Source organism: Chenopodium quinoa, unplaced genomic scaffold (assembly GCF_001683475.1).
Source record: "Chenopodium quinoa cultivar QQ74 unplaced genomic scaffold, ASM168347v1, whole genome shotgun sequence".
Classification (NCBI taxonomy): domain Eukaryota; kingdom Viridiplantae; phylum Streptophyta; class Magnoliopsida; order Caryophyllales; family Amaranthaceae; genus Chenopodium; species Chenopodium quinoa.
The window spans coordinates 330,639-355,876 of record NW_018744857.1 but is presented as its reverse complement, the minus strand read 5'-3'; the positions used below and the strand labels follow the sequence as shown (position 1 = coordinate 355,876).

Sequence of the window (25,238 nt, the reverse complement as noted above, 5' to 3'; positions counted from 1 at the left end):
AATTTTAAAATCAAATCACATTCAATCTTAAAATTAGGGTTCTTCATGAAATTAATTCCCAATTCAATCTAACACTTAAATTATATAGTTTGATCATGAAAAATTCACAATTTAACATGAAAACAAATAAATTAAATTCATGAATCACATAACAATCAAAATAATTCAAAACCAAAACACAATATCAAGATTTTTAGGGTTAGGGTTTCGGATTTTTCGATTTAGGGTTTTGGGGGGTCGAAAATTTCGAACTTAAGGGGGCAAAAATTCGGTCCAATCTAGGCTAAAATTGAGCAAATTAAACAACTTTTAATTATTCCATATGTTAAATCACATTTAAAATAATAATTGACCCATAATTAAATTATCCTCCCTCTTAATTGAATTAAAATTATGGACAACAAAGAATTAAATTCAATATGTGTACATGCATAGGCTAATTGATACCACTGTAGGACTTTAGATACTCTAAGAGGAATTGCATGAATCATATTCATAAGCATCTAATAACCAAGATCAATGCACAATACATAAAAAAACATGTAATTATACCTTTGAAGCGTGATTTTACGTGTGATCGAGCAAGAACAATAGGAGAACAAGAACCCCAAGTGTGATTCCTCTACTTAGTCCACAGGCATAGATTGAACCTCCACTAATACTAGTTAGTTGTGATTGAACCCTTCCAATCAATCTTCTACGGAGAGGAGAGGAACGAACTAACCACGATCTACCACCACGAGCACCACGCGCCACCAAGGAGAGGTGGCCGGCCGTACGGATTGGTGAGAGAAAGGGAGGGCGTGCGTGAAAGTGAGAGAGAGAGATTAGGGTTTTTGGGAATTTGGTTGCCTTGCTTCACAATTCACTGTCTGTTAATTGTGTCTTATGTCAACCCTAGGCATGGACTTTATTTATAGATCATATCTAAAAATCAGAGTCCATGTCAAGCCCAAATTCCTAACTCTATTCTAATTACTCTAGCCTAACACCTTACATGGTTTGTCATAGCCTCATGAGGCCCATTAATGGGCCTTACACTTGTTCAATCCAATACCCTTGTGTGTGACCTCATAGGATCCATTCTATTAGGCCTTAGACTATTTGACTAGCCCAAAAATTATTTTTCATATCTGTCAACAGACAATGACGACCCAAAAGAATGAACTAATTATCTCCATAATAAAGATCCTTGATATATTTAGTAATTGCACTTGATAAAGACATAATTCCTTCAAACGCCACATCCGGTCGCTGTTGCACTTCCATCAACTAAAACTTTCCAGATGTGATCCCCTGCCGGTTGTGGATCCGGCCGTGTCATTTCAGCCAAGAAATCTGCAAAGGCTTGGCCCTTGATTGATTTTCTAGGTTCGAATGTACTATCAAATCCTCTCAATTCTAAGGCCCATTTAAGCATTCGGTCGCTGGCTTCTAGTGTTGTAAACGGCTTCTTCAACTGTTGGTCCACGTAAACCACAATCGAATGAGCAAGAAAATGTGGCCTTAGCTTTTTTGATGCCATGAATAATGCCAAGTCGAACTTTTCAATGGGTGTATACCTAAGCTCGGCATTGTGCAGAACGTGGATGATAAATACACGGGGATCTAATGGCCGTCCCTTTCAGCAATTAGGACGACACTTAAGGAGTGATCTGAAATTGCAAGATACATGTATAGCTTCTCATCTTTGAGTGGACTAACAAGCCGAGAGAGAGTATGTAAGTGATTTTTTCAGCTGAACAAGGGCTTCATCGACCTATTCTATCCACTCTACATCGTTTTTTTTCTTAATTGTTTGAAAAAAATAACGGCACTTATCCCCTGATCTTGACAGAAATTGTCCGAGTGCAGCTAAACAGCCGGTCAGTCTCTGAACTTCTTTTATGGTTCTGGGCGATGTCATATCTAAGACTGCTTGAATCTATTCAATTAAAAATCCGAGAAATTTGCCGGACTCAACACTAAAGAAACACTAATTCTTTGGATTTAACATCATCTTATGCCACCAGAGTTTGGTAAATGTTTCTCGGAGGTCACTTTGATGATCGGCCGGCCGCTTTGATTTAAAAATCATATCATCAATATAAGCCTCCATGTTCCGGCCATTCTGATCTCTAAAGACAGCATTCTTAAGTCTCTAAAATGTTGTAGGGGAATTCTTCAGGCCGAATGGCATAACCTTGTAGCAGTACAGCCCCTGCTCGGTCACAAATGTTGTTTTTTTGTGGTCTTCCTCCCATAAACCAGAGTATGCGTCCATAAAACTCATCAGGGCATAACCGACCGTTGAATCAACCAGGCGGTCAATTTTAAGCAAGGGAAAACTATCCTTAGGGCACGCCTTGTTGAGATCAATATAATCCACGTACATCCGCCAAGTTCCACTCGGCTTCTTGACCAGATCTACATTGGCCACCCAATCAGGGTAATAACACTACCAAATGAAACCTGCGTCCATCAACTTTTTTACTTTGGTCGTGGCCGCCTAGTTTCTCTCTTCTCCATGATTTCTCTTTTTCAGCTGAGGCCGGATTAATAGCAGCTTGTGAACTGCTAAGTTTGGGCTTATACCCGGCATCTCATGGACTTCAAACGCAAACACGTCCTTGAATTCCCTTAATAAATTCACCAAGTCATCTCCAAACAAGCCCATGGCCATAGTGCCTACCTTGACCGTCCGATCAAGCTGGTCTAGATTTAGCACTATGTCCGTATGATCGTCGGCCGACTGTGGCCTCAACTCTCCGCGCAGGCCGGCCGACGGTCACTAACTGATATGCCTGCAGCAAAGCCGCCTAATATGACGGCCACGAACCCTGAGTCCGTGTTGTTCCCATCATCTTTTTCTTTCTCCTTGTTCTTCTCGGACTGTTTCCGTCCAAGAGTAGGTAAAATTTGACTTCAACGCGTACGAGTTGAGCATGCCCTTCTCAGCCAGCTTATCCAACCTTTTCAAGTTTTTGGACTCATTCGTATCATGCCTCACATCCTTGTGGTAGTGGCACTACTTGTTCTTGTTTCTGTATTGGGCCGGCCCCCTCAAAGGCTGGGGGTTCTCAAACTCGAACTTGTCTTTGATTTCCATCAAAATTGGATGACAATCTTTGTTGTACTCGTAATGTGGCTCGTACGTCTTGGCTTTCTTTGACTTGGTCTGTTGGAAATCCGCCACCCAGACTTCTTTTCTTTTGTTGTTTCCTTCTTTCTTTTTGCCGACCGAGTCTTGCTGAGAAGATGTTTTCTTCTCGGCGCCCTTGGACGGCTTTCCTGACTTTGTCAGCGAACAGAAATCAGCTGCCTCAATATATTATTCAGCCTCCAAGTAGAACACGTGTGTATGTCCGAATCTTTTTCCTAATCAAATTAAATTTGAAACCATTGTGCCTTAAACCTCAAAGAAACTCCGAGTAGGGCATTTGATCCGGTAGGTTCTGAATTTGTGCTTTTTTCGTATTAAACCTCTTAGCGTACGAACGCAATCCCTCTTTCTTTCCTTGGACGATGGTTGCCAAGTTAAGACTAGTCTTCCGGGGTGGTATATTGTAGGAGAAGTTTCCAACAAATAATAGGCTAAGAGTTGTAAAACAATTAATGCATTCAGCCGACAGACTGTTGAACCAGTCCTGGGCCACACCCTTGAGGGTGGCCGGGAAGCATTTTGCACCATGTGGCATCGTCCACACTTTGCTAGTACATCAAGTTTCTGTAAGAGGAAATGTGTTCTTCAGGGTTGCTCGTACCGTCGTAGACACCCACAAGTACATTCTTCACTTTAGCTGGATGAGGAGAGTTGAGAATTTCTTGAGAAAATGGAGGCGGCTTGTCACCAAGATTCAACAACCGCATTTTCCAATCAATAGGTTGATATGCAGCCGGTTCGCCCAGATAGGCTGCTTGGTCGTACGACTGTCCATGCTGCCCATACACAGGGGGAGTATGCGGCAGAATTGCACCATAATGCTGAGGTATTTTAAATAAGGTGGTTGAGTTAAAGGAACTAGAGTTGGAGTATGGTGAGCTTGACTCCTGCTGGTCCTGGCCAAGCTGATATGCTTTAAGAGGGTAGGGTTTGACATTTCATCCAGCATGGTAGGAGTGGAGGCAGTGTCCGAGTAGTAGGATTGCGCTTGCTCCTATAGCTTGTGCCAGAGATAATCTCTAGCATCCTTCCAACGCTTGGATGGTTCATTTGGCCACCTTAAAGGCTGCTTGGTCTACCCCCATCTGACTTCGATTTCTCAAGAAGCCTAGACCTGTTCGCCCGAGGCACCCTTGGGGACCTCTGATGTCTTCTGAATGGGGTATTACTTGCATCTTCAACATTCGTCATCTTGTCTTGGGGTTTTTTTCCTGATGCCCTCTTCTTCTCTTCTGGACGACTGTTTACAAGAAGAGGGTATCTTACCCTCAAGCTCCTTTCAAAGCTTGTTCAACGCGGCCTGCAAGGAGCCGGCCGTTACAGGAGGATCCTCCGCCTCATGGAAGGAAGCGGTTAGAGGATCACTAGTGTTGATTGTAGCAATGATATTCTCTACATGTCCATCTTGACCAGGACCGGGTGTCCGACCATCTTTAGCCATTTTAGACGTGTATCCCCACAGATGCCGCCAAATGTTTTGGGGTTTTTAAAAATCCCTTGGGATACAGTTCTTGAATATAGCTGGACGGTCTTGGACACTTGCAAAACAACGAATATTCCGTTTGACGGAATATTGGCCTCCGACGATCAAGTTAGTGACCGGAAAACGAAGTAATTTAGAGAGAGAAAGTAGAGAGAAGTTAGAGCAAATTGCTTATGCAATAAATGAGATGTTTCTATCCACCCCCCCCCCCATCGTCAATGATTGGGGTATTTATAGGGGTGGGAGTGTGTTCCATCTAGGGTTTAGTGACCTAGAATGGTGTGCTCTAATTGGCGGCGCAATCAGGTAGGGACAAGTGTCCTTTGGGGGCGCCGTTTTAGTGCTTTTCTCGGGATTTGGGCCTCCTGATGTAAGGAGGCTTTTCTATCATTCAGGTGCTCTTTAGGTTTGCCACGTGTCATCTTCCTATAGGGACACGCTCCCTTTTATTGGGCCACGTGTCACTATAGGATTGGACCATGCGTTGGGGTATTTTTTTTTACCCTAAACAGTTCAAATCAGCTTTGTCTGAGTACTTTGAACCTCTCCCTAACGAGTAATCATTTACATACACCCCGCCCCACTACAAATTTTTTGCTAGTCTCCCGACCAACCAACTTTGACTGGTCCCTTATTTCGAAAATGAACATTTAAGATATCAAAATTGAACAATTTATAATTAAACATATTTTGGTATTGTACTTATAAACCATAAATATAATGCATACAAATATTAAATGAACATTCATTTACACGAAAGTGAACAAAATAACATTTACAATTTATACTGCATAGACAATAAACGTAATGCATACAAATATTATTTGAACAATTGAACATTCACTTACATGAATATGAACAAAATAACATTTGTACTTTTATGGCATATACATTAAATATGTATGAGAAATAAGTATATTTTAAAAAAATAGTGTTAGAATTATGAATTTATATTGTTAAAATTAAGAACATTAATAACCTTAACGAATATGAACATCCAACTCTTTTTTAACAATACAAAATATAGCTTATGTAATTATGTGCTTTGTAAAGTGAAAAAATAATATATGTTAAAAGGATGTTTCAAAAAAAAAAAAAAAAAAGAAAAAAAAAACCATATGTTAAAAGGAAAATACCTTGATTTATTCAATTCTCTTGAATGAATGTCTTGAAATTTTTTGATTTAATATCAATTAAAAAAATCAACAATATGTTTTTTTAATAATGAACAAAATGCTAATGTTAATTGAACATCCTATATTATAAAATGAACATTTAATACAGTTGAACAAACACAAAGATCTGTATTAATTTTAAAAAAAAATGAATATTTATTTTATAAGAATGAACATCATATTGCATGAAAATGAACATTTAATTATTGAGAAATGCAAAACATCCATAATACAAATGAATATCTAATTTCATATATTTTGAATATTTAAATAAATAAATAAATAATATTCGTGATATACAAATAAACATACACTTTTATGATTATGAAAATTTTGCTAATATTAACGTGAACATCATTAATAAGATTTTATAATGAACAAAATTATAAAATATGTTCAGTTATAAAATGTTCATTTTTGATAATAATAAATGTTCATTTCTCAACGGAGGACCAACTATATTTGGCTGGTCACGCAATAATTGTCCACCCCACCCCATCCCACCCTCATAAGCATCTCTCCCGCCCCCATCAAATTTGTCACCCCTTTCTTTTTTCCCTTCGATAGGGTTTTAGCAGAGAGAATAAAAGTGAGCTAGAGTATTCAAAGCTTTTCACCTCCTGAAAATCCTTCGTGTTGTGTCGTCGTTTCATGTTAGCTTTTGCCAACTCTAAATTTATGGCATTAATGTGCTGGATTACTAGCTATACTAGATAAGACTTTAGAGATGTGTGTGTTGTGGGAAAGTTGAGTTAAGGTATCAATGTGTAAGAAATGTTAAAGGTAGACTGTAGAGTTGTCATCAATTTGAGTGTTTGATACGGTCAATAATAGGTCGGGTTAAATTCGAGTTGGGTTAGAAACAGGTTGTGTTCGATTCGGGTTTCAACAGGTTTGATCAATTTCAGGCTCATATCGGGTTCAATTCACCTCAATAATTTGCAGATTATATTGAGATCGAGTCATGTTCGGGTTTAGGTCTCGAATCCTCAAGTTAACTCGAGTCTCAGGTTGGTTTTATGTCGGGTCATATCGGGTTCATTTCACCATTTTCTTGGGTTCAAACATGTCGAGTCATGATCAGATTTAAGTAAATTTTTTAGTTTGGATCAACTTATGACATCTCTACCTTACCATGGCCACACCACCACCTAAAACCACTGCTCTACTATCGATGACCTTTAGCCACTTAGAACAACACAAATCCCCTTTTGTTCCTTGCTTCCCTCCGCCTCACCCTCTCTCTACCTCACTTGAAACCACCACAACCACACCACACCACACCACCGATTTGCCGCCACCACCACCACAATGGGCCCCATCCCTAGGCGAACTCACCACTTGGACCCACCATGGCTTCAGTTAGATAACCGTGGAGGTTGGACTACGTTAATATTTCGAAATGTGAAAGTACTAAGAACTTTTGAGTCGAGTCAACCCGATTCGAGTCGTTCAAATCAACCCAATCCGAATTGTTCAAATCAACTTTGTAAGAGCACTTACAATGGTGGGCAAAATAAAATGCTCATGGGCATTTTTGTGGGCATTTTAGTAGAAGTAGTCTTGCAATGGTGAGCAAAAGTGAAAATGCCCATGGGCATTTGTTATTTTGCCCATGAGATGAGCAAAATAAAAGATGAATAGTTCTCTGGTGGACCCCACAATTTGCAATGGTTATATTTTTTGTAATGCAAATTCTGAAATAAATATTTATTTTAAAAAAAAATTAAAATTACCAACGGTCATAAAATTTAATTCTCTATAAATAAACATGCATTTTGGTATATTTTGGTATAATTTCAGAAATACCATAAATCCTCCATATTTTTTATTTTAACAATAAAAACGACACAAATAAAAAAAAATAAGTTACACAAATTTAGACTAGTTTTTATTTATTTGGAGTAATATTGTTAAAATATAAATGAAATTAATTAATAAAGAAGTGTTGTGTAGGAGAGAGAAAGTAATGGTGGGGTATTGAAAAAGTAAGAGAGAGAGAGTAGTGGACAAGCATTTTTTTTGCTCACTATTGGAAGAGAAATTGCGAAAAAAATTTGCCCATGGGCAAAAAGATTTGTTGAGAGAGAAAGTGGGTAGAGAGATAGTGGGTGGGCAGCTCACCATTAAGAGTGGTCTAAGTATTCCGAACCTCTCTCTGATCATTCACACACCCCATCCCAACCTCATAAGCATCTCTCCCGCCCACCATCAATTTTTGTCCCCCCTTTCATTTTCCCCTTCACCCTCCCCGTCAATAGGGTTTTAGCACAGAGAATAAAGTGAGTGAGAGTATTCAAAACTTTTCTCCTCCTGCAAATCCTTCGAGTTTACAACCATGGCGAAACCAAGCCGTGGGCGCTCTGGCTCTTCATCTTCAAGGTCTCGCTCTCATTCTCGCTCGCGCTCCTCTGGCTCCGCTTCTCGCAGCGTCAGCTCTCGCTCGCGCTCCGCCTCTCGTTCTCCTTCTCGCTCATTATCTTCGTCTTCTTCGCCTTCTCGTCGCAGTGCTAGCTCTCGCAGTGCTAGTCCCAGCGCTAGCCCTCCTCTTCAGCGCAAGATGTACTCGTTTCTCTTTCTCTCTCTTTATTTTTGTTCAATTATAGGTCTTCATTGCTGTTGCTCCATTGTAATTGATGCATTACCAAATTTTGAAATGATTCTTTTTTTTAGCAGTTTGTTAATTAGGGTTTTCAGAAATTACTAAATGTTGATAGTGTGTAAGTTAGGGTTCTTGAATTCTATAAGTATTGATATTGGTGATAATTTAATTTTTGTGTGAAAAATGCCTAATTTATTTTGTCCATATACTTGTTGGCGTATTGAAATGAGGGAAATCCATAGCTTAGTTAGGGTTCTTTGAAGGTTAATTTAGGATGAAATGTTACAATTTCAGTAAATTTTAGTAGCCAAAAATGCTAATCAGATATTGGTAACTGGTGGAATAGTAGTTTCTTTGCCTTTTCTTTTCGCAAAGACCACCTAATTGTGTTAGCAATATTGGTCTTGTAAGAAATTTCAACTATATATCAACGAAATGTGAGTTGTTTTTAAAGTGTTGAACCTGGTTGGGCTTTTATTTGCTGTTCTCCTCCCAATGCAAAATTCCTTTTGTTTCACCGTGTTGGGGAGGAGTAACCGAGTGTTGTCTGATGGGTGCAAATTTTCGCTATTGCACTAATATACCAATAAAAGAGGTGCCTACATTGGTTTAGCATACGATATGGGTATAACTTATTTGTAAGGTGTAGTGTGTACTGGATATATCTTTTTATTGTATTAGAATGGGTAGATTGGATTAAAAAGCACTACAAGCTGTAAAGCTAAACTCCTTCCTGTCCATTCATCCATTTTAGTAAATTTGTATTATTGCATCCGTTATGGGAATTTCAACTTTTGAAGTGTTGGCCGGATTGGGATTGATTTTCAGTTACTTACTTTGGGATATCGTATAGTATTTTTTTTTCCCTTGATAGAATTTCTTATTGGATATCCACACTGCAGTTTTATCCCATAGTTAAGCTTCATTTTAGGTATATAGTGCACTAATTAGGGATATAAACCATGGCCTCTTTTTGCCTGTTTTATTTAGTTGACCCCCTTTCGTGTGGAGAATTTTAGTGCACTAATTAGGAATAAAATTGTGGAGAATTTTATTTAGTTGGTTAAGTAGTATATCACTTAAAAGGTCAATTGCCCCTTTTGAAGATGAGATGTATGCAAATAGTGTGCCATCTAATTTAATATAATCAACTGAAAATTGCCAGAATCAGCCCTAGCTGCTTAGGTTCCTAGTTAAAGCTGCACAATCTGGCCTCATGAGTACTAAGAATCAGTAGCAAAAATTGGAGACTTTGATTTGAATGGGTTGGAGCTGATTCCTGCAATGTATGTATATATATATATATATCAGCTAACCAACTATGCATCAACTCATTAATTGAGTGGATTGGTATTGGTATCCATTTATTTTCGTAGACCTTTTGTAATTGATGTTTTGTTGTCTTGAATTCTAAATGAAATCCTCATGTCCCCTATCTATAACCTTTGTATACAGAACCTTATGCTGCAATGACAAGTAACTTTTAGTTTTGCCATTATTCAAAGTCTCAAATTTACAAATACACATCATGTGAGATCAATTCATATTGGCTGAGCTACTTGTCATTGGTTAATAAATATTCTGAATGTTGATGGATGAATCAGAAGTTCTGTCCTCCTTATAGGGGTTGTTTGCTGGGTGGCTGTAAAGTGTTTGGGTCCTTTATAAGTGGCTTTGTTAAGTGTTTGGGTCCTCTAAATTCTGATTACATATCATATATATTTGAGCTTGAGTAAAAGACTTAATTAAAATCTTTCTATGTACCAATATGACAATATCTGGCTATAAACCCCCCTCTCGTGAGTAGTTATCTGTACCATATACTTTTTCTAATGAAACTCTTTAATGCTTCTGCAGTTCCCCAGACCCAACAAAGAAAGCTCGTTCTCCACCTCCACAGGCTAAAAAGGCTTCTCCCCCTAGGTAAATTGTTGTTGTATATTGTATTAGATAGATAAAAAGATGCATTTTTTTTTTTGTGGATTCATGTTTCTTTTTGGTTTTCAAAGTAATGTCTTACTGGTAGCTTGGCTCATAGTGGCCACCTTGTCATTTTTGACATAAGCTTACTATGCTTTAATCATTATCTCTTTAATTGAACTTTTCTTTAATGAGACCAGTTTTAGTACATTTAGCAGTGTAGTGGCTGTACCGTGTTGTGTTTGTATAAATTTTGATCTTTTTGCGATTGTGATACTGCAATCCACCAAACATATCTCAAAGTGGCTCTGTGACATAGATATAGGACTGGGGTCTGGGGCTGCTTCTGAGAGGACAAAACCCTGTATGAAACTAGTTCTTGCCAATGTATAAAAAAGCTCAAGGCACACTAAGGTGGTTTGGAGTTCCCCGCGCCTTGGGTGCGCCTCAGTGTGCCTCGTTGAAGTGAAGCACATATAATGAACAATAGGAAAATTTTCTGAAGAAACTATTGTGCGCCTCAAGGGGTTTGCCTCTTTGTGCCGTAAGGTGTGCCTACTCTGTGCCCCTATGATGCGCTTTATCAAAATTGTTTCGCCTATACCATAAAAAGCACAGCGCATGACCCTCAAGACCCTGCTTTTCACATGCTGTTTCAAACACTGGTTCCTGGTTTTTGCTTAAAATTGGTTAGCTGAGGGTGTGACTTTGTGAGCTACTCTTGTAAATACAGATGAAAGTTTTTATTTATTTATTTATTTTTTTTTTAATTTTTTTTTATCTTACTTCCACTTTTACATTGGGCTGCGGCAGCTTTTAACAACCCTGCATTACCGAAACTGGTTATGTAACATAGATATTGCGATTCTAACTGCGTCTGGGAAGACAAAACCCTGAATGAAATAGTTATTGCTTTAGAATGATAATCTGAATTGTTCTATGCTTATAGCTATACAATGGAATTGTACTTCAACTTGCAAATATATACTTTAAAAAAAAAATCAGAAACACAAGGACCTTGGTAAAGATTTTCCTTTTTCTCCATGCTGAAAATGTTGTGTGATGGTTTCTATCAAGATAACTTGAGAAAGTTTATTCTACTTTTTGAAATCACTTCCATTATATTATCCCCTCCTTTATTTAGTTGTTGTTCCACTTGACTTTTTACTTTATTCACATGTTCTCCTTTTACCATGTATTTTGTTAAATAAAATAAAAGTTATGATGTAATATTTTGTTTGTATATTTTAAAAATATTAACTTTTTAAAATTTATATTTTAAGGTGATGAAAAGTATTGATTGTCAAAGTTGTGCGTTGGCAAATTTGTCCAATTTAAGGGAAACAACTATTATAAAACATAGGGAGTATATCTTAAATTAGACCTTAATAAATATTTCTAAATTTTATGACTACCCTTTTGTGTCATTTTCTTTGGTGAATTCTACCTTTCAAGAATAGTTGTGTTCTTGGTCACCAGATTCCTCCTGTTGTAAAAGAGATTAGAGGCAGTTCTCCTTGGCTCCTTGCTGGATGGCTGCTAGATGCTCATTCGTTGGTTTTGATGCTGTAGCCTTTTATCCCGTGAACCTTGGGTTGCTAAGGTGGGAAGCTTTGGTGCGACAATGCGACATGTTGGCACCCTGAATACAGATTGGTGTTCTGTTAGTATCCATAACAAATCTTCTTCCCAATATCTGTGTTCTAACTTTGTACATGAAGTAAAAGTATTTAGCGGGTTTTATAGGCCTTTGCTGTTTGTTATGGAGAATTATTAAGTTGCAGCATCCTTCTTTTCCTATAGTATTTTGTAGTATCAAATAGAGTAAATAAAAGTTATTATCTTCATACTTTTCCTACGTCTGTGTCCTTCATTTGAATTTTGTGATTGAGGGTGCTTAGATCGCATATTCATCCAACTTTTATTGTTTCCATCTCCCCGTGTACCTATGTTTGATCTGATTCTTAGGATTTAATGCGTCACAACATTAGCTATTTGAGTATCTTAACCTTTGTTTTCGGTGTCATTATGTACGGTTTATATTAAGTGATGGTATTGCTCTTATTCTGGAGTAAATACAACTTATGCAAGATGCTATTGAATTTCGCTGCTTACCTAGATGTTTTGTTTTTAATTTTGTTGAAAAAAAATAAAATAATAGCTATGGTACATCTGTATCATTTTTGAACTCAAATGTGATTCAGTTCACAAAATACATTATTTTGATGATGTCATCTGACTGCTCAATTCAGAAAACTTACAACAATTCCAGAGTCTAAGGTCCTCTACATCAACAAGCTCACAAGGAATGTTAATGAAGGCCACCTTAAAGAAATTTTTGGTATGTACCTTTTGAACTTCTTGCTTTTGATATACATTGTTGTCAATCAGAACTCTTTTGACCTGGAAACACTTATTCAGTGTTTAAATAAATTATTTTGGGAAATCATTGGCTATTATATTCAGTTTGCACATGTAATATTGCAAGTTTTCTTGAGTTATTTTTGCCAATTTCCTAATAAGCTGTACCCTCCTCCCCCTCTCTCCTGTTTGCCTATAAGATTGGTTGGTGTTCTTTGTTGATACAGATTTCTTTTAATTTTGGGAAGATGATAGCCTCTAGTTTTTTTTCTTAGTTTTAAAAATAGTGTTGGGCTCCTTTGGGCGATTTGCTGGGAGCCATTAGCCTACAAGCTCCACAATGCACCAAAACAGTCAATGTGGCCAATATAATTTTTTTTTTCCCTCCTGTTGATCCTATTTAATATCTTTTTACCTCATTGATTAAGTATAAGAAACCCTAATCATCATTTATCAATATAGCAGCAGCTTTGTTAATAAATTTATTTACTAGCATCGATTTTGTGTCCAGAGTCCGTGATCTGTGTGCTTCTGCTCATTGCCTCCGAATCTTAGGATTATGTTTATTAATATACCTTGCACCTTTAAAAAGGATAATTTTAGTTAAAACTTTCCTTCAAAATCAAATTTAACTTCTGGTTTCTTAGCTGTGATTTAATTGCTATCGGATTGCCTTTGTTTCTCATAGTTCTGAACACTTTCCAATATCATCCGTTTAAATTTTTTTTTTTTGAAACTTTCTCTTCATCCCATATTTGGCAAACTCTTGTTTCTTCCCCACCCGTATTACCTCAATATATATACATTCCAGTCATTCTCTCTTACTTTATCAATCTGTTTTGCATCCAACCATCTTCTTACAATCTCTCCTACTCTATTTACCTTTTTCTTACACTCACTCACCACATCAACACTCTTCAAATTCCTTATATGGGTGCAAACATTAAATTTTAAGAAGTTTAACAAGTACTTGGCAATGATCCTATCCTTGACTTGATCCTATGGTATATGCGGATTTATATACTTCCTCTATCCCTATATAGAAGTTCAATTTCTCCCAAACGTGGGATTTAAGAAGAGGAATTGCAGTGGGGTATTGTTGAATGAAGTGAGTAATTAAAGAAGGTAGTGAGAATAGTTCATTAGTTTTAGGGGAAGTGAGAAAAAATTAGTGGGGCAAGAGGGGTTTGAATGTTTTGTTAATTAAAAGTGAATAATTAAGCAGATTATTAGATGATTGACCCCACCCAATTGAGAAGTGGGGCTTTAGAATCAGTTTGGCAGAAATGGGGACTTTTATTTTGGTATGAAGGGAGTACGTAAAATGATTGACCTAGGGGAAAGAGTATTTTTAAAAAGGTGATTTTTTCTCTGGATACCTGATATATTTTTTTTTCCGTCCTGTGATCACTATGATAATTGAATCTTGTTGGTGTTTCTTATTGATAAGAAACTTATGAGACTTGTATAGCTAGCTATTGACTACTGCTCTCTAGTAAGCACTGGATTATTATGCTTCTTGTTGCATATTTAGAACATGGATATTGTATGGGATGCATCTGTCCTTTACTATTTTGTTTATAATTTGGTAGGGTTTTTTTTTTCCTCCATGCCTTTACTTAATAATGCGGTCCTATGTTTCTGTTTATTGGCAGGTATCTTTGGTGAAGTTGTAAATGTAGAGCTGGCTATGGATCGAGTTGTAAGTTATTGTTTTCCTTTTGTTTTTTGCAAGACAACTAGACAAGCTCTCCTGCCTTTGCTATCTAACTTGGATATGCTGATGTATACAGGTCAATCTTCCCAAAGGATATGCATATGTGGAATTCAAGACACGAGCTGATGCTGAAAAGGCACAATTGCACATGGATGGAGTATGTTTACAACTCAGCTGACTGATGTCTTAGATCAAATATGTGATTTTGGTTGCTTTATTAACTCGTATTTTAATGCAGGCACAAATTGATGGGACTGTTGTTGTGGCGCAATTAACCCTACCACCTAGTGAAAAGGTATCACCCACCAAAGCTGTTGCTCCACCTCCCAAAAAAGACGTTACCAAAAATGAAGGGGTAGATGCTGTGAAGGATGGACCAAAGCGGGGAAGAGAAGGTGCATTCTAAGAAAATATTTTAATAACTTGGCAGTTATATTTCAGTAGATACTCATTTAAAACTTTTGAATGTTCCCAGCTTCTCCACGTCCTAGGAGATCTCCTGTTGGCCGTAGAGGGGGTTCACCTAGAAGAATGAATCCTCCACCTCGTCGTCGTGGAGATTCTCCTATTCGTCGAGAATCTCCTTTCCGTCGAGGTGAATCACCTAAAAGAAGGCGTCCTGTATCTCCGAGAGGCAGATCTCCATCTCCATCAAAGCGACCAAGATCTCCTGTGAGGTTAGCTGCTTGCTATTACTTTTGTTATAATTGCTTGAATGCTTCCAAGTACTGATGGCTCACTTTGAATAGGGGTTCTCCGCGCAGGGTGCGAGGAAGTCCTGTTCGTAGACGATCTCCCTTACCTCCACGGCGACGGTATGTAATGTTGATTACAATTCTTTTATTGAGCATATTGTGCCCTAATATAGGAAAGCAAATGGTAGTAATACTGTGTAAAACCCTAAATGTACAGTTCTGTAATTCAAAACCCTAAATGTACAGTTCTGTAATTCAAAATTTATATTGTCCGTTACTGTGTTGTTTATGAATGACCATATAACATCCCTTTCTTTTGTGAATTTTGTAAATGGCTTTTGTGGATTTTTTTGAATGGTCAATTACACAACTCTTTCAGATTTGATTACAATTAGCTTTAAATTATTTCAGAAAAATTACTTTTGTGGGTGCTATATGGCTAATCTAAATACAGCATAGGTCTTTATTACAATTACAATAATTTCTCTTTCTTTGGCTAAAATATTGTGATGGAGTCTTTTCTATACTAAGCCTTGAAGTTGCCTAAACATTGTGCCAAATGATGAGTGTTAGCCACTACTTAATTGATTGTGGGTGTGTTAAATATGACATTATGCCCTTTAGAATGTAATTAATTAAACTGAATGCAGCACCTTCATTTTGTAGTGGTCCAGAGGCAATGTTCTTCTGGTTGCCGTTGTCCGGCATGCCAGTTATGTACCGAGTATTGTAGGTTTCCCATGTACTGATATTGATCTGAGGATGGGCCTAATGTCAAGTATTGACTCTTTTGAGTGATGAAAACATGAGATGGCCCGAGGTTTAGTCATGACTTAAAGATGGATATTTTTAAATGTCTTAAGAGTTATGTGAAGTTGGTATTCCTTTCTTAAGGTGGAAATGATCAAAAGTCGTTATAGAGGAAAAGGTGTTATTTTTTCCACCTCCACTTGTGCGTGCATGTGGGTGAGCATGAAGTTACTTTACTGCTCTACTCCATATCTGATGCTTCATTGACACTATTAATGAGTTTTCAAGCCTGTTTGTGCTCTCAATGCGATATACAAATTCACCTACTCTGTACTGCTGTGTGGTATGCAATGCTATTGATTTGGGGAATGGTCCATTAAAAGACAATCCATGCATCTGAGTGAATGTGATCTTACTGGTTGATTGCATAAAAGGTGAAGGTCTTTATTGTTGATTTGTATACTATTCTAGAAGTTAGCACGGACCCATGTTTTTTGACTGAAATTCATTTTTGTTGCATTGAGCGCTCTTAAAAATACCCTTGCTAAGACATTGTTTAAGGGTTAGGGTAATCAGGAATCTTTTATGTGCGGTGAGTATGGACTATGGAGCTTATAATTATGGACACATGGTTTTAATTAACTGGCAATTCTGCCAGTGGCATTGCCCATAATGAGTTGCTCAGAAAGTCAGAAGGGAGTATCTTGTATTGATGCTCCTTTTAGGTTGTAAGTACCTATTTTAAGCTCGATCAGAGAATCAGAGTTTTTAGGCTTTCAAGACTTTCTTTTCTTCGAAAAAAAAAAGAGCTACTACAAGGTTGATTCAGTTCTTCCACTGGAATCTATATATTTCAATTTTATGCTTAAAGTACATTGTACACATTCAAAGTATAATCTGGTGTTGGAGTTCTGATTTTATGGGTGCAATTTTTTCTAATTTTATCCTTATCAATGCCTTAATGAGAGGAAACTCAGAAGATTTAGACTTACCAAACTTTCAGTTGACCCTGCAGGCCCGCATGTAGAATGTCTTTTGGGCAACTACCAAGATTGTGATACTTTGTCGCTTTTATTAGTGATTGAGTCACCTTTTTAACCATAAAATATATCTGCTTTCCATGAGAATCTTGCATGTTAAAATGGTCATATTTTTGAAATTTGAAGTTTTGGATCTGCATAGAGTTCAGAAGTGCCTATGTTGTATCATGGGTGCTGTTGGTTATATATTTCTTTGTCCATTGTCTGCTAATAATATGATGTTCAATTCTGTTTCTGTCCTTCCATGAGTTGCTCTTTTACTAAGTCACCTTTTCAATGATAAATAATACATTTAATCTGCTTTTTGTAGTGACTGAGTCACCTTTTCAATGATAAATAATACATTTAATCTGCTTTCCATGAAAATCTTGTATGTTAAAGTGGTTATATTTTAAAATTTTTGAGTTTTGGATCAACAGAGTTCAGGTGCCTATGTTTTATCATGGTTGCGCTTGGTGATATGTTTTCTTTGTCCATTGTCTGCTAAAAATAAGAAGTTCTATTCTGCTTCTGCCCTTCCATGATTTGCTCTTGTATTTAGTGCACTGTTAATTCTTGTATATGTTTGGGGTTTATGCTTTTATAATTCATTAGTGAAAAAAAAATCAGTAGTGGAACTGATTTATTATATGTGATTCAATGTTTGCAGCTCGCCACCTCCTAGACGAGCTCGAAGCCCTCCTAGAAGGTCTCCTGTTGGGCGTAGGCGTAGCCGCTCTCCTGTTCGGAGGATTGGCCGTTCACGCTCAAGATCACCCTCACCGCGGAGGTAATTAGAGTTTGTAATTTTTAATGTTTTTTTTGTTACTTCGCATGGACGTTTGTACTACAGTTTTCAAAATAAATTGGCAAATTGTATTTTTGCGCCTTGTTTAAAAAAAAAGTTTGAGAAGATTTTGAGCTGTTTAGATGTGGTGAATCAATCACTGTGCTCCATTACCTCGCTGTCACAATTTCGTGGGATGCTAGGGATTTTTTGATGTATTGCAAAAGTTTTGTCCCCCCATTTGCAACTGAAGACTGAAGTTCAGTTTTCTTTGCCATAAGATTGATGCTCTGAAATTTTCTATTCTTGGAAGGCTGTAAACTTATCTACTGTGGTACCTCTGCTGATGGGCCTTTTTAGTTTCCTGTGCTTGCATAATTGCATATGTAGTGATAGATTTGTTGAAATGATCCCTCTGATAAAAAACCTGTGGCTTTGGAATAGTTATTTGGGTGAACAAGGATTTAAGTTCTGAAAAAGCTTTCTTTGAACTGTTATTTGAGGCCTGAGGTGCTCACTAATCTGTGAAAAAATTCCCTTTGTGGATGCTCCAAATTACTTGATTTTATTTTAACAACATATTGGCCTCCTTGAAGAGGAGGGTATTTGTGTGTGTGTGTGTGTGGGGGGGGGGGGGGGTGGGGGTGGTTGAAGGGTAACCGTACTTCCAGAAAAATGCATTTGATTTTTTTGCCCAAATAACTAGTTTGTGAACAAAATAAAACTAATTATAAGCCAGCTATAAGATTATTTAATTTGTTGCTTTCAGGATAGGCCATCCAACGAGCTTATTATTTTTTACCATACTCCATTCCTAAATAACTTCATCATCCCAGAAACATGATTTTGAAAGTACGTTAAAATGCAAATATAATATTTTAATAATAATTTTTTCAGTATTTGTTGAGGGAAATTATTGGTCAACATCTGCCTTGTAAAATTACATTCGTTTCTTGTAAAACATTGTTCTAAAGGAAAAATATCTATTTGTGGGCTACTTACATGACTGCCAATTCCATATACGCCTTTTTATTGATGTTGTTATCCTGTGCCTGTTGTCATGGTTGCTTTGTTTTACAGAAGGCCACCAGTGAGAAGAGGAAGGTCATCTTCAGGCTCTCCGTCTCCAAGTCCAAGAAGGGTATGTTTGGTGTGAAGTTCTAGTGATTTTGAATATAAAATTAAATCACATATCTCATGGTTGTATCATTCTTTCACAGGGTCCTAGGAGAGTATCAAAGAGTCCTAGAAGGTAATATATCTTTATTTCAGATGATGTGAAACTGTGAGGAGCTATCTTTCTTCTTTTAGTGAAGAAATGGTGTTAAACTTATGTGCCTCTCCATGTCAGAAGTTCATCAATTATGTGCCTTGTGAATAATAGCCAAAATATTTGGATCATGATTTGCATTTATGTCACATTTTCTTGACAAAAAGAAACCAGTTGTGGGATACACTCCGTCTCTAGACTGATTGTATATTTCACTGATGGATTTGGTTCACGTTGCAGGCCCTTGAGAGGAAGGAGTAAGAGCAGCAGTCAAAGCCGAAGTAGCAGCGGATCCCCTCGTAAACCATAAGCTTCTGATGTTATATGGAAGTTGCCCGTCAAAAACTTTACATACTAAGCGTGAGATGGTTGATTGGAACCTCTTTTCCTCAGAAGACTGCCGCTTTGTAATTTGTGTTAACTTGTTCTCTTTGATATCGACTATTCAGTACTAGTTGCTGTAAACATATTTGCAGTCTGTACTGGCTAGTGGCTAGTGGCTAGTGCTGATCTGTTTTGATGTGTATTTTACCGTAAAGTGCTACTGAAGCTTTGCTTAGCTTAGTGTTATTGAATGATAAATTACGATTGCTCGATGTAAGTTTCACTGGTTGCATTTATGCAGCGTTGGCCAAAGTGGATGCGAACTTTAGTTGCAAGATGACCTCATGAAGCTGCTAGGGTTAATATGGAGAAAATACAAGTTTATCATATTCATAGCAAACTTGTAAATAAACAGCCTAAAATGTGCATTGCTCATGGTAAAACTGCTAATGGTGTTGGCGGTTTTACCATGAATATTGCACATTTTCAGTAAAACCGCTAATGGTGTTAGCAGTTCTACCATGAATAGCGTAAATTTTTGGTCATTTTATTTACAAGTTTGCTATTAATATAAACAACCCTTGTTAATCATAAAGGTCAACTGGGGCGTCCTTTATGTGAATTGATACGAGGTAGACCTTTAGTACTCCGTAGATTTCAAAGTACAAAGTTGATGGGTAATAAGCAAACAACATAACAACCAAGATTAAATTTGATAAGAGGTTTTTATTTTTTTACTCAATAACTTGATCATTGAGCATGTTTAAATTGATATATCAACCAACAATTTCCAAATAAAAGAAAAAATAAAAATAAAGGTTCATGTTTGTTTGGAATTAGGGACTTATAAATATTGAATAATTTGATCAATTTATGTTTGCTCTATGTTAGTTACAATGTCTATCTAAACCTTAATTTGATCAAAATTTTTAGTTTGTGTTATTTCAAATAATAGAATTCAATTTTCGGAATTGGAATTCTAAAATTCAAATCCATATTAATTGTTTGGGAAGTATAATATATTTCAATTTAGGATTTCAAATTTTAATAATTGTTTGGGAAACATAAGAATTTCAAATCTAATATTCAAATTCGAGTAGGTGTTTGAGAAACAATGAAATTTCAAATTTCTATACATTCAAGTTCTAATCTAACTCTGATTGTCGACATAGGAGAGAGAGTTGTGTTTTTTTTTTTGTTTTTAACCTTTTTATTTATTTATTTATTTATTTATTTATTTATGTTTTATTGAATATTAAAATTTGAAATGACAACATTAGTATTGGAAATTTATGTCTTCAAAATCATGGATCTGGACCAAATCCAATTTCCAAATTCCAAATTCCAAGTATATCCAAAAAAGGTAATGTTCCCAAATTCATATTCCAAATTCTGGTTCCCAAACAGGCCATAACTTCATTGTTGAATAGAGGAAAAAGTAAAGAATTTTGCAGGTATTTGATTTTGATTTTGATTATGCTAAGTTTGATATAAAAAGAGGTAGAGTTATTGATAAGAATGATAAAGAGAAGAAGGAAATAAAAGAAGTGTCTTTGAGAGCTCTACTTTCGTTTTAGATTATGGATTTTTAGTTGATGGATTTCATATCCAATTCCCGTGTTTGGGAATTATGTTTCAAATTCTAGAATTGTGAAATCTAGAAATAATGTTGGCACTTGTTAGAAGAGAAAATTTTATACATTTAAAGATTTATGGTGACAGGAGAGTGAAAACAAAGTTTGAAGAGAAGAGAGAGAAGAATTGAAGAGAGGGAAAATTACCCAAAAGATTATTTTTGGTTGCATTGAAAACGTCTTCTCTTTCTCTCTCTAGTTTTTTCTCTCCACTTGGGTGATCATCAGAGGTTTTCCTTCTCGCTCGGGCGAGGGGGCTCTAAGAGTCTCCTTGTGTTAGAGTTCAAACTCTTTCTCCTCAAATTGTTTTTTCTTTTGTTTGTTTCTTTTGCAGGTATTGAAGCTCGCTCAAGTTTGTTACTCTTGATCTAACCTCTCCCTTTTCGTTTCCATGGACGGCCATCCTGTTATGGATACCAACATGGAAGAACTCCCTTCCGTTGACCACACTTGTGATCTTTCCTTGGATCCTATCCCTCTTTTAGATGATTCCATCTCTAAAGAAGGAAACTCTCCTAGCCTTAGCCATTCACAACCCTGTCTCAACCATACTTCAACCATGTCCTTTAGAGAGGCTGTTAAAGGATCGTCCCAATGGTTCTTTGAAGCTAGAGAAATATCTGTATCAACTATTCAATGGGAAGATGAAGATATTACAATCCCTAACTCCAACCACACTGTCTCATTTGCTAAAGAAACTCTTGAAAAATTACGACAACCTTGGAAGCTCACTCTCATGGGGAAATGTTTAGGTATTTATGTTAGACCTTCTTTTATCACCCAAAGAGTTAGGGCTATGTGGAGGCCCAAGGGGTCTCTGGAAGTTATAGATCTTGGTAAATATGTCTACCTTTTCTGATTCTTTGTTCCTGATGGTTATGAACGTGCTCCCCTTGGAGGGCCATGGTTCATATTTGATCACTATCTCATGCTAACCAAATGGAAACCTAATTTCCATCCCTCAATGAATCCCTTCAATCGAATGATGGTCTGGATTCGCTTTCCTGAACTACCAGTGGAATATTACGACAAGAAGGCCCTTTTTGAAATTGCTAGACTAGCTGGGAATCCTATCCGGGTTGATTACGCTACTGATCACCTAACCAGAGCTCGTTATGCTATAGTTTGTCTCGACATTGATCTTACTAACCCTCTTGTCACTTCGGTTTGGGTTAGTAACGGATGACAATTAATTGAATACGAAAATATCCATTGCTTATGTTTCAATTGTGGTATTATCGGCCATCCTAAAGAAAAATGCAAATTATTGGACAAAGGGAAGCAGCCTATCACTTGCATTACCTCCGAGCCCAACTCTCTTACCACAACTGAATCCAACCTTCAACATTTGGATAGTGGACATCCAGCTGTAACCCAATGTTCAAATGCTAGCCCAGTCTATGTACCTTTGGATTCCTATGGCCCTTGGTTAATTGCCACAAATAAAAGAATTAACCATAAAAAAACAAATAACAAAACTCCAAATAGCCAGGTTCCAAAACCAAATAGCACTAAGAATAAAATAATCCCAAAAAATATTTTATCCCAAAAGACACCCACTTCTCCTTCTTCCCAAGAAATCCCCTTTTCTAATTTAGCCAATAATGGAGCTCAAGATGAAAATTTATCCTTAGCAAAAAAATCTTTCAGCCGAAATACTCTACAAAGAGAGTTCTATATTCTAGGTAACTGAAGAGGCTTGCGTGCAACCCCAATTTACTGCAGCCACCCCCACAGGAACTTTTGGACACTTGGCAATGGAGGTGGAGGAACTAACCAGTGCCATGGAAATCCACCCACAAACCCTTAAGCTTCCCAATTTAAACCCTAATAGTGAAATTAATTCTACCAGTGATACAAACTCCACTTCAAGCATTTGAAACACAGACAAAAATTCCCTGAAACCCAACCATGGATCGAAATCCTCGAAACCCCCTAATCCCTCAGCGTTCCAAAGGAATTTCCGCTCGGCCTTTGTGCCGTCCACAGCAGAGCAACCCTCCATCCTTGGAAAATTGTCAACCATCGCCTCCTCCCTCACCACCTGCTCCAATCCCTAACATCAACCTTCCCTCAGCGGAGCTCTCCCTTGCTCTTTACCTTCTGGGAATCCCGATCTCCAACCCCCCACCGGCGTTCCGACTGCCGCAACCATCCAACTCTCTTCTCACTCCACCTTGCCCTCCTCCAACTATCCGCCCTCCTTCAACCACGGTGCTCACCTAACCCAAAACTATCTAGGAAATTCAGGAGATAATTCGGGCCCCACCAACTCAGAACAACTACCGGTCGTCTCAACCCCTTCTCTAGGCCTCCCTCAACACCCCATCGACAGCGACCAAAATTGTCCTAATGCGCAATTCACTTCTGAGACTCAACCAATTCAAACACAACTTTGCCACCACTCTCGCCCAAACCCCAATGGTCGAGAGATCGTGCCCATCTTCTCCATCTCAATCCTCTTATCCCGCCTCCCCACCCGAGAAACATAGCCACTCTTCCACTATTATATGATCCCATCTCAATTCACTTCTGAGACTCAACCAATTCAAACACAACTTTGCCACCACTCTCGCCCAAACCCCAATGGTCGAGAGATCGTGCCCATCTTCTCCATCTCAATCCTCTTATCCCGCCTCCCCACCCGAGAAACATAGCCACTCTTCCACTATTATATGATCCCATCGAGAAAGACGTCAAACTAGCGGAAAACCTTATGATCTTAGCCCAAACCCAAAAGGAAGTGCTGGGCCTCAGATTAGAGGTCAACTTATGGGAATCAACGATGACGACTTGGGAAGTCCAAGCTAGCTTATTTCCCCTATCAATGATGGACATTTACCCGTCGGAGCACGTACATCAATGGGAGGATTGGAAGGTAGCTCTTCCCCCAATCCCTCCATCTGATCTCAAAGCTGATTCCCTATGCCTTCCCTCATTCCCAAATTTGAATATGAAAGTCGTTATGTGGAATGTTCGAGGGCGACAAGGAATGACTTTATCCCACATGCTTGGGATATAATTGCCACACATAGGCCGTCTATCTTTATTATTTTGGAAGCTAAAAGTAATGGAGTGCGTGCTTTACAAGTCAGTAAGCTTTTGGGGTTTGATGGGCTTAGATTCATTGAGCCAAATGGTACTCGTGGCGGTATTTGGCTTATGTACAACTCTAAAGTTGCACTTGTTCTCTATATTTCTCATACTATTAATTTCTTACATGCTTGTTGCAAGTTCAAACCTAATAATACTGAGGTGCTCCTTACTGGTATTCACGCACCATCGAATGCCTTAGAACTTTATAGGCTATGGAATGACCTAAAAAACTCCCTGTCTGCAGATGATATACCGTGGATGCTTCTAAGAGACTTCAACGAAGTTACCTCACCTGCAGAAAAATGGGTGGAAAGAACTTCAGAATGTCTCAATGCCGTGATCTAAACATGCTTGCGGATGCGGCTTGCCTAGTGGATCTTGGTCTCAATGGAAACCCCTTCACTTGGCACAATGCAAGAGAGGGTGCTTGTAACACCCTAGAAATTCCTTTCCTTTAAAATACCTATTTTACCCTTTTCAAAATACGAAATAGGAAAATCTAAGACATTACCGCCACCGTGAAAACGGCTAAGGCAATTATCAAAGACACACACAACAGAAGACTATATTTAAAATCATTTAAAAACAAGTAAACTTAAAAAATCAAACCAAACGAAAGTAAAGTCAAACAAAGTCAAACAAAGTCAATCTACAACTTGGAACCATTGTAGGCCCTTAAGACCAAACAATATTAAAACCTTTGTGTTAGTCTCATGAGCAGAATAAAATAAATAATATTCAAATTAAAGCAAATAAAACACATCATATTCCTATGAGAACTAAGCATGATTCACTCTTCACTCATGCCCATCATGAATATGCTTCATCACCTGAAAAGCTTCTCTCTACTTGTCCCCTCTACTCGCCATTAGAAATGGGTCGTCGTAGGGCCAAGGTAAAGACAAGGCTAAACAAACACACAAACACACAATCAATAATGCTGAGTACATAAGCGTAATAAAACACACTAACATGGTTTCATCCTATCATCACACAACTTACCATGTTGCACCTGTTTACAAGCATACAAAATCAACACCTAACTAGACAAATACTACTGTTCATTTAATTTTGATTACACATCGAATTGGTTTCCAATCAAATCCCTGCCTCAAATAAATTGTGGTAAACTACACAGGAAGCTAACCGGGTAGGCAAATGTCACATAAAGTGACTGGACGTCCTGCGCATAAAATAAATAAAAGGAAAATACAGCGTCTTGTACTCCCAGTAGAAGTCATAGTTAAATATAAAACCCCATAA

General features: G+C 37.6%; 1 protein-coding gene across 2 annotated transcripts; it reads left to right on the top strand.

Annotated features, from left to right (window-relative positions):
* Positions 1–7,965: 7,965 nt before the first annotated feature.
* On the top strand, positions 7,966–19,580 carry LOC110704665 (serine/arginine-rich splicing factor SR45-like). 2 transcript variants are annotated; one of them, XM_021882485.1, is made up of 12 exons: positions 7,966–8,362; positions 10,260–10,325; positions 12,575–12,663; positions 14,339–14,385; positions 14,477–14,557; positions 14,639–14,795; positions 14,876–15,077; positions 15,165–15,215; positions 17,535–17,654; positions 18,732–18,792; positions 18,872–18,903; positions 19,162–19,580. In XM_021882485.1, the coding sequence occupies exons 1-12, from the start codon at positions 8,139–8,141 to the stop codon at positions 19,229–19,231; spliced, it is 1,200 nt and encodes a 399-aa protein (XP_021738177.1). In that variant the 5' UTR covers positions 7,966–8,138; the 3' UTR covers positions 19,232–19,580. The 2 variants fall into 2 exon arrangements, with proteins under 2 accessions (XP_021738177.1, XP_021738176.1); XM_021882484.1 differs by having other exon boundaries at positions 7,967–8,362; positions 15,150–15,215.
* Positions 19,581–25,238: the final 5,658 nt, after the last annotated feature.